The sequence below is a fragment of the Lissotriton helveticus genome, chromosome 7 (genome assembly GCF_964261635.1).
Source record: "Lissotriton helveticus chromosome 7, aLisHel1.1, whole genome shotgun sequence".
In the NCBI taxonomy this organism is placed as follows: Eukaryota; Metazoa; Chordata; class Amphibia; order Caudata; family Salamandridae; genus Lissotriton; species Lissotriton helveticus.
Window position 1 is genome coordinate 1,549,836,808 of NC_136068.1, and position 9,139 is coordinate 1,549,845,946.

The 9,139-nt window shown below is 49.1% G+C and overlaps 1 protein-coding gene across 2 annotated transcripts in view; it reads right to left on the reverse strand.

Annotated features, from left to right (window-relative positions):
* The window catches only part of PPP1R12C (protein phosphatase 1 regulatory subunit 12C), a 1,267,429-nt gene extending 1,259,545 nt beyond the window's left edge, over positions 1-7,884 (reverse strand). The window contains exon 1 of one of the 2 annotated variants that reach the window (XM_078655015.1): positions 7,601-7,884. In XM_078655015.1, coding sequence (XP_078511141.1) covers positions 7,601-7,855 — 255 coding nt within the window. In that variant the 5' untranslated portion in view covers positions 7,856-7,884. The remainder of the gene's footprint in view (positions 1-7,600) is intronic. The other variant, XM_078655016.1, reaches the window with a different exon arrangement.
* Between the last annotated feature and the right edge of the window lie 1,255 nt (positions 7,885-9,139).

Genomic DNA, 9,139 nt, shown 5'->3' on the forward strand with positions numbered 1-9,139 from the left:
TAAAGTCCTCGTCAATCTAAAAGTAAAATCTTACAGCATCAAAGCAGGATTAAGGGCAAGGTACAAGGTGCACCGCTAGTGGTACATTACAGCGCACTAGGCTACACACTGGAAGAGATTGAAGGGACGGTGCTAGAGACGGTCATCCTTCACAAAAGAGGAGGCAGCATCATAAACCAACTTAATTTCAAAGAATGTAGATGGATACATATCACTGAAGCCACCACCCATGGTCTTAATGAGCAGGAAGAGACATATGTCCAAATGAGTAGACTGTAACTCCTCCCTGGATCTGTGATGCCACTTGACCCCCTGACAAGGTCCCCTGACCTTATCAATCATATGTGCCAATCAAACCGTCTCATCCCTTTAAACATCTGGGAGTGAACACACAGCCTAATTATGTGATTTTGTCCCTCTGCTAATACTGCTTCCCAGATGGACAAGCCAACACAGGCTAAGATGAACTATACTAACCACGTGTGAATTGATTATGTCCAGATAGAAGCTTTAATAGGCCGCTATGTTGTAACTTTCTATTAATTGAAACAGGTACTTTCATCTATGTGCCAATACTGAGTATGCGTATTACAGTATGATGCATTCGAGTATACTTTTAGACAAACTGTAACATTTTAGCCTGCAACAAGTCACTCATGCTATGCATACATATGACTATAAGACAGATTGATTTGCGCTGCATCATGTCATAGCCAGCACTATTTATTACCACCTCGCCAGCAATAGTGTAAAATGGCCCGCAGACAGTACAGACCCAATCGTGGAATCTGTTGATACAACCCAGGTTACACAAGGTACTGCACCGTGGATAGGCCAATATCGCCATCTAGCGAGCCTATTACATTTCACTAGAAGAAGGCACGCCACGAACGTGCACGCTTCCAGCGGGAGCACGTTATATAGTAAGCCCAGGGATCCCGCTTTCGTCATTCACGATGAAGAATCCCAGGAGACGGCTTCCACGCTCCAGCCCCTGAAGTAAGTTCTACGCAAACTACCAGGCTCATGCCACGGCCCACACCCCCGCGGTGGTCTAAATAGTCATTAGTCACGAACCACGCGTCTATTAATAACCACAAATGCCTTGTGTTAAAATGAACACTCCCATTGCCACACGGATTTTTAAATATCACGCGCCTTAGCCGCACTTCTTGCTATTACCGCACCAAGCTCTCACGCCGACTTGCCACCCACGAGTTGGAGCGATCACCCGCTCCCAGTAACGCATGGAAGTAATCGATAGATCACTCTTACTTATGAGCGTGACAATCCACGCTGAGACACTCATCCTGGCTTTCTAGCATGCTAAGCCCGTTCGATGAAACCACCAAGGTACTGGTTCGCATCCTTTAACACCTTAGGCTATCCGTTAGGCGTTTTCATCATTTCATTAAACATCCTGGCACTATAGCAGCGATGTGCATGCCCGGTCTTTCCATATCACTGCGATTCTTAGCATAGCTCCACACACCGGCACACGCATACTATACTTTGCTAGATTGTCCCGCCAAAGGCCCTTAAACAGATTTTTATCTTTTCAGGCAATCTATGTGTGTTTCGATGAGACACTATACAGTAGCAATTTACCTATCCAAGGACACAACCGCATATAACTTAGAGGGCCAGAAAACGAAATCCACAACTGTTAGAAAGGCGACCTGGGGGAGGCAGAAGATGTCTGACTGACCACCCCTAGGTCAACCCCTCTGTCGAGAAGTAGCCGAGCGTTGCCGAGAGGCCTCCTGAATGAGGGCCCCTCCTAGGATCGTACAGCAGAGTAATCACAACACTACAAACGGACACCACACAGGAGGTCAAGTTCTCAAGCTTTTATAAGTAATAACGGTTGAGAGTTCTTGGCAGTATATACAGCTGGATCGCGGGATCCGTAAAGTCTCGGACAAGGAGGGTAAGGTAGCGGGACAGTCTTACTCTGGGTGGAGGAAGGGATACCCTACGCACAGCTCTCAATCCTCGAGCTGGGGGGTTCCGAGAGGTTCGAGCCGCGGCGGCGCCAGCAGGCTAACAGGATGGTTCGGCAAGGTAGGCCGCGGCAGCGCCAGCAGGCTCTCAGATGGTTCAGCGAGGTAGGCCGCGGCAGCGCCAGCAGGCTCTCAGGTGGTTCAGCAAGGTAGGCCGCGGCTGCGCCAGCAGGCTCTCAGGTGGTTCAGCAAGGTAGGCCGCGGCAGCGCCAGCAGGCTCTCAGGTGGTTCAGCAAGGTAGGCCGCGGCAGCGCCAGCAGGCTCTCAGATGGTTCAGCAAGGTAGGCCGCGGCAGCGCCAGCAGGCTCTCAGATGGTTCAGGTTACAAGAAGGATGAGTTCGTCTGGTGTCGGCCGTGACAGCGTCAGCAGGGCTTCCAGTCCAGGATACAACTAGCGTCCTACTCCGGGGCTGGCCCAGATATAGGACGGAGGTCCTTTGATGTCCGGACCCTCGCGCCTGGGGGCCAGAGGGGCCGGGATGATGGTGTCCAGACACCCAGCAGGGGGGCGGAGCCAGCGCCCAGGGAGGCCGGAGGGCGATCGATACCAGGCGTCCGGGGACGGCTGGAGGGCCATCGAAACTCCTCTCCCTCCGGGATCTGTCGAGTGGCCACTCGACCACCTGGATGGATCTTGGTGCCTCGATGTCTGGGCTTCGCTGGGGCCGAGGCTTGGGCCGAGGCCACATGGTCGTGACGTGGTGGGCCCAAGATGGAGTCCGGCACGGCCTCGTGTTGAGGTCGTGAGGGGCCTACGCTGGGGCCAGGCCGATGATGGGGATCCGGGCAGGTAGCGGGATCGGTGGTGTTGGGGCGTGCAGGGTCGGGCCGAAGGGGCCGCCCGAGGTCCGGAGGAGGGCTGATGTTGTCCTGGGCCCGCCATGCGGGAGGGGTAGGACCACGCCATGAGGCCGGGTCCAACAACAACCAACTAGATACTCAACCTCAAGAGCTCCCAGTGCATTCATGCAATTTCCCAGTCACACTGCTGTTTTTAGGTTTCGCCTCGCCGAAAGGCTGCGCAAGCGAAAAACTTTTGTTTACAAGTAAGGGGCTTCGTTCCGCCTCTCTGTCCCATTGGCTAGCTCCATAAATGGGGCTAGCCATTGGAACAGAGAAGCGTCACTCATTCCCCGAGCAGATTCGTGGGCGTTCCCGCGATTTTTACTCATCCCGCCCCTTTGCAATAGTCATGCGGCGGTGGTTTATTTATTTTTTTTAAAGCTTTGTTTTCGCCACACTTCCAAAATGGCGTTTTCAGGGGTGGGTTGCGCGATGTCCCGCTATACGTTCCCGCCCCCCCCTCCCGCTGTCCGGCTGCCCCCCCTCCCGCTGTCCATGTGCCCGTTCCCGCCGTCCGTTCCCGCCCCCCCCTCCCGCTGTCCTTGTGCCGTGAAAGCAAAGAGTTTTCCATCTCCCTGGCCCTCTCTCCGGTCCGGACTGACACCAGCGGGAACCCGCTAGAGCTTGGAGCAGCCAAATGCACGTCCCGCAGAATGTGGGAGTCCCGCTGCAGTTAATTACTTTGGCAGAGAGGAGAGGACCGCTTGCACTGAATGATGTCATCGACGCTAAGGGCAGGAATTCCCTACAAGCCGCCAGCTGGGTGAACTCTGCAGCGCTCTGCTCCCCCTTCACCTAGACACACAGCACACTCTCTCTCCAGAGGAACGGGCTGTCTCGGATATACTACTACTTTCTCTAAACTGAGCCTCGTTTTGCCTAAAGCTGTTTATTTACCAATGACTTGGGAGCTCCGTTGTCCCGGTAAGCTATTTTCTCCTTTTCGCTCCTAATGTTTTTTTACGGTTTCCTTTGTAGGTTTGGCAGTGTCGTAGAAGTGTCTGTTGGAAGGTAGCAAGAATTATAGGATTTCTGCGAGTTCCCTGGCATTCTCTGTTCAAATGGGTCGCCAGGCGTTTTTGCTGCACCAGTTTCTGTCTACTCTGTCCAGCAGCCGAGGTCCTTTGAAAGTCTTCCTTGAGGTTTAGGCGAAAATTCAGGCGGACTCCTAAACTCCAGACAATTATATGTAAATCATAAGGTGCCTCGCTTGCATGAATGCCTCTACTCCACCGTGTAGTAAACCCTGACCCTATATCGCCTCCTTGTGGCTGAGTGCGAGAGTAGAAGTGCTGCCCGAGATAAAATCACGTGGTTTTCGCTCGGTGCTCACTTGGTGCAAGTGTCACAGTTGTGTGTTGTTGGTTGGCTATTGGTAAAATGGTGCCGCCCCCGAGTTTCATTTACTATTTCGCAGTCATGCCAATAGACATATCAAGTACCTTTTTCATCGAGGCCTAGAAGCTGTTGACAGCTAGTATAGGAAAAAAAGATATAAGGTGCTGTTCAAGAAGTTTCAGCTTACTCCAGATGAGGGAGGCCTGGAGCGACCAATTTTGAACATTAAATTCCGACGCCACAATGCAAGGGAGAGGGTGATGAACTGCAGACCCCCTCAACCCTAACTTAAACTACTTGCAAACAGACCTGGCGGGAGGTATCACAGACGCATCAATTTGCATGCTGCGTTGTAGTTGCTAGTCCACAGAATTGCAATATACCATGAGAGGATTGCTTAAGCACTGGGCTTGCTGCTGTGGTACATACGAGACTGCGTGAAATTGAGGAAAGCACTAGATAGAGAACAATGGAAAGGCACTAGGTCGACTACAACCGGGGTCCTTTGCCATGGCTCCAGACAGCATAATTTTACGTCATTAAAGCAGATACTCCTTATTCCGCCAACCCAATTCCTAACACACAGTGCAAGCTTCTGCATCAGACCTACCCGACACACAAAAGACCGAGTAGAATGTATCAAGGGGATCTAGACATGTACCTGTAATATTCCTCTAATGGGGCAGATCTAATGCACATGTTTTGGCAACGCAATATCTTGAATTTTGGCGAGGGGTCATTCAGTTCATACAGCAGTTCACTGGTTCTAGAATGGATGCCCTTTCAGTGGAGTGTCTCCTGGAGCTCTGCAAGCATACAAAAACTAGTAAGATCGAGTGTAAATCTGCTGACTTTGCACTGATTTTAGACAGGCCACACCATGGTAATCTTCAAATGCCCCACTGATCACCAAGTTGAAGGCAGGTTATGCGGGTGAGCAGAGGATAAGAGTATTGCTTCCCTGGCTGCGCTTGCTTCCCTGCCCCCTGGCTGTGCTTGCTTCCCTGCCCCCTGGCTGTGCTTGCTCGCCTGCCCCCTGGCTGTGCTTGCTCGCCTGCCCCCTGGCTGTGCTTGCTCGCCTGCCCCCTGGCTGTGCTTGCTCGCCTGCCCCCTGGCTGTGCTTGCTCGCCTGCCCCCTGGCTGTGCTCGCTTCCCTGCCCCCTCGCTGTAGTTGCTCTCCTGGGTGGGTGTGTGTGGCTCTGGGTGGGTGTGTGTGGCTCTGGGTGGGTGTGTGTGGCTCTGGGTGGGTGTGTGTGGTAGTAATTGCTGTCTGCTGAGCTCGTCCAGTAGGGTAAAATAGGTCTCACATTTGCGAGAGATTAAGCTATTGGCAATGTAAATGACAATGCCATTTATTTATCTGTTTTCAAAACCAAGACAAACAAAAAAATTGTCATTTACAATGCCAATAGCTCTAACTTTTGAAAAGGCGAAACCGTTGCATTGTAAATGCTTGTTCTTACAGTGACGAAAGCATGTTAAGATTTGGTGTGCAAAGACAACTGATGGCTAAGACGCAATCACAGTGTGATAGCCTTCATTCACATTAATCAATGTTCAGAGCCTTCATGCCCATTAATCAATGTTCAGATCATTATCGTAAAATAACCAAGCTTTCAGCAACAGATGATCTCCAATGGAGCCAGTGCCGTCTGAGTTCGCCAAATTGAAAGTTTCACTCTTACCTAGTAACAATGTCGTACTCCAGGCATACGTTATGAATAGATCCTTGATTTCAACTCTATCACTGCACCAGAGAAATGGCAGCAATTAAACAAACAGTCTAATAGTACGTGTTAAATGATAGGTCACAGCCAGGTCACCTGACTTCGGTCACCTAGCTAGCGACGGAACAATAGCAAAGCTATCTAGATAGCAAGCTAGCCAGTCAGCTCTGTAAGGAGCATCTTGGCTTGTCGTCGAGAAAATAAAACCAGGATGGTCTGAAGCTTAAATGGGAAAAAAAAGCAAGCGTTGACTGAGCCAGTTGGTCTGAGTCGGCCGCCAGCCTTTTAGCCTTGTTTAGCTCGTTTCACTAAGTTTTTTTGCGAAACTTTACTCTAGTGGAAGATGTAAAGTCCTCGTCAATCTAAAAGTAAAAAATTGGCAAAAAGTAAATAATATTTTAGGCAACTCGAAAAGCACACATTGCTTTATGAGTCCCCAACACTAAAGGTAACTACTTTGTATGTGGTTGCACTTTTTATTAATGGGCAAAAGGCTTAAGTGGGCTGACCTACTGCCCATGCTCTATTCTGTAGTGGCATAAGAAAATGTGAATGTCAACAACAGATCAATAGTTGCAGAGAGCCGCCTAAAGGCACCCCTAAGTATATTGAACATGCTATTTTATTAAAAATGAAAAGTTCCTTCCTAACGCACTACCTAAAAATACCCAACCACAGAGCTGAAAGCATGCTTTTGTGCCAACTAAGTCACAGTAAAATGTAATCCGAGTCTCAGTTTTCAGCTCCATAATGGACTAGGAAGGGCGACATAAGAGGCCAGTTAATCTACTGTCCGATATGAAGAAAAGCATACAGGGGGCTGCAGTCTTGTATTCCATTGCAGCATTTTAGCCAGATCTGATGCCCGAACCAGTGTCATTAAATAATCACTTCAGTGACGGTGCTCACTCTTCGTAATCCTTCACAAACTTTAACAATCAACAGGGGTGGCTTTGAGAGTTACGAACGTTGTAGGATAGTCTCTGGTCTTATCCGCAAACTCTATTCTTGTGATTGCAACTGTCATACCCACACACTCAAAGCGCTCGACACCAATAACATAAGGCTTTTTGCAACTGATCTTAACAAATAAATACCACTTCATTTTTAACATGCAAGTCAGTGGAGGGGAATAAGTCTTAATTGGGGTGTGCATCCATGGATGGAATTTTGGAAATTCCAAGCCTGGGATATCATATACCATGCACGGGGTTAGACAGCTGTAAATACCAGTTTACGACGGACCTCATGCAAATCCAAGAACCCATCTCAGCAGGGGCAACCTACATCTAGATAGCAGGCCTTGCCCCTACCCTATCGGAGGGAAATATCATTGTCAAAGGTGGTGGAATATACCCTATCGGAGGGAAATATCATTGTCAAAGGTGGTGGAATATAGGCTTGCCTCCCTTTCAGTTTCACCCAAGCTGGCTTCTGTGATCTAAGCAGGTTAGTTACAGTAGGTCTAACATCCACGCCAGCACTACACATCTCATGTATCACAATTTCAAACTAACTCCCTAAAAGCAGTTAAGTCCTTTACACTGGCGTTGATGTCACTTCACAGAATGCGTTAACCAAGCCAGCGGCCAGAATGCCAACTCGAAAACACGTCACTAACACAATACACGTCCAGTAACTGACGTCACTGTCAAGTGTGACATCATGCAACCCATGACGTCCCTCACCTGATGAAGTGCGCTGATGCCATCAACGTTGGTGCTGTTGAGTAGGTCGCTCCCGCCTTTGCCCTGTAGCATGGCCTCGGCCTCTTCCAGGTCGCCTCCTGCGCAAGCCGCCAGGAATTCGGCGGCCCCATCGAAGCGAACGGCCCGCGTCTGTCCGCGGGGCTCAGCCGCCTCCTGGTTAGTGCAAGAAGCAGTCCAGTGCCGCAGCTGCTCCCGCCGTCGATCCTTGGCTTGCGCCGCCGCCCCCTCCGCCATCTTGTGCCTGGCACAGCCCCGCCCCTCCCCCTGCTAGATCTTTTCCGTCTTTTTTTTCTCCAACTGACCGGGCAGGCGCGATGACATTACGTGTCAAACCACGCCTTCTGCCTTTACGTCACAGCGATTTAGGGCTTACAGTTTCTTCTGCCTTCTTACGCTTGTAACTACGCAATAACGCTTGTCACATGGGCATTTTAAATAATAATAATAATGTGGATAATTATGGTAAACGTAGATGAGCTTCTAATAGCATGAAATGCCACGGTTATATTAAAACCTCGTGTATACAATTGTTATTTCTTTATTTAATGGAGTTTTATATAGCGCGAACTTAACCCAAATATATCCGAGCGCTTTACATTAGAACCAATACCTTTACATGAGGAAATTTACATACTTACAAGTAACAAAATACAAGGAAGAAGATGGCAGTCACATAGAAGTCAAAAGGCACACTAGGATTTGGAACGTACAGGCATAGATTACATATTTACAACATTGTAAGAACTTCCATGAGGGGCATGAAAAGGGAAGGTAGTTCTTAAACTATCATCCTCACAGTGGTTCCTTTCACTACAGTAGCAAAGATTCTTGGGAGCTGTGTCTTTTGAAGTAGTGAAACTCATTGGGATGAGGCTGAAGTTCCCTTCCTATTCGGACAGCTTCTTATTCCCTGGTGGACGTTCGCATCGTATTCAGCCAGCATCTTATTCGGCTAGTGGTTCATTTGCAGGTAACATTTTATAAAAAACACAACCTTAAATAATTCAGTAAACTAAATTTTATCGGGTTTAGCATTCTCATACTAAGAATATGTTGTTTTTCAACCACAACACATACAACCAGGGCTTTAAGTGGGCCTGGTCTCACCGGTGCTGAGCACCAGTAGTATTTTAAAGGGGGCTTCAAAGCGGTTCTCTATCGGGCTCTGTTTTGTGCCTTGGCACAGGCAGCCCTGCCAAGTTTGCCAGGTCCATGCGTGATGTGCTGCGCCAGTCCAGGTTTTTCCTTTGAATTCTGGGAATTGTAGTCCAGTTTTATAATGCAGTAAACAAGCCTACAAGTCCCAGAATTCAAAGAAAAAACCTGGACTGGCGCAGCACATCACGCATGGACCAGGCAAACTTGGCAGGGCTGCACAGACGTTTTTTTTCTGGACTGCAGTGACAGCAGGCATATCGATGTGCACGTGCTCACACTGCTCACTTCTTACTAGTGGAGAAGTTACGGCATTACAACATGCCAGGTGAGCATTGTAGGGGAAGGGAAATTCTTTAAAAA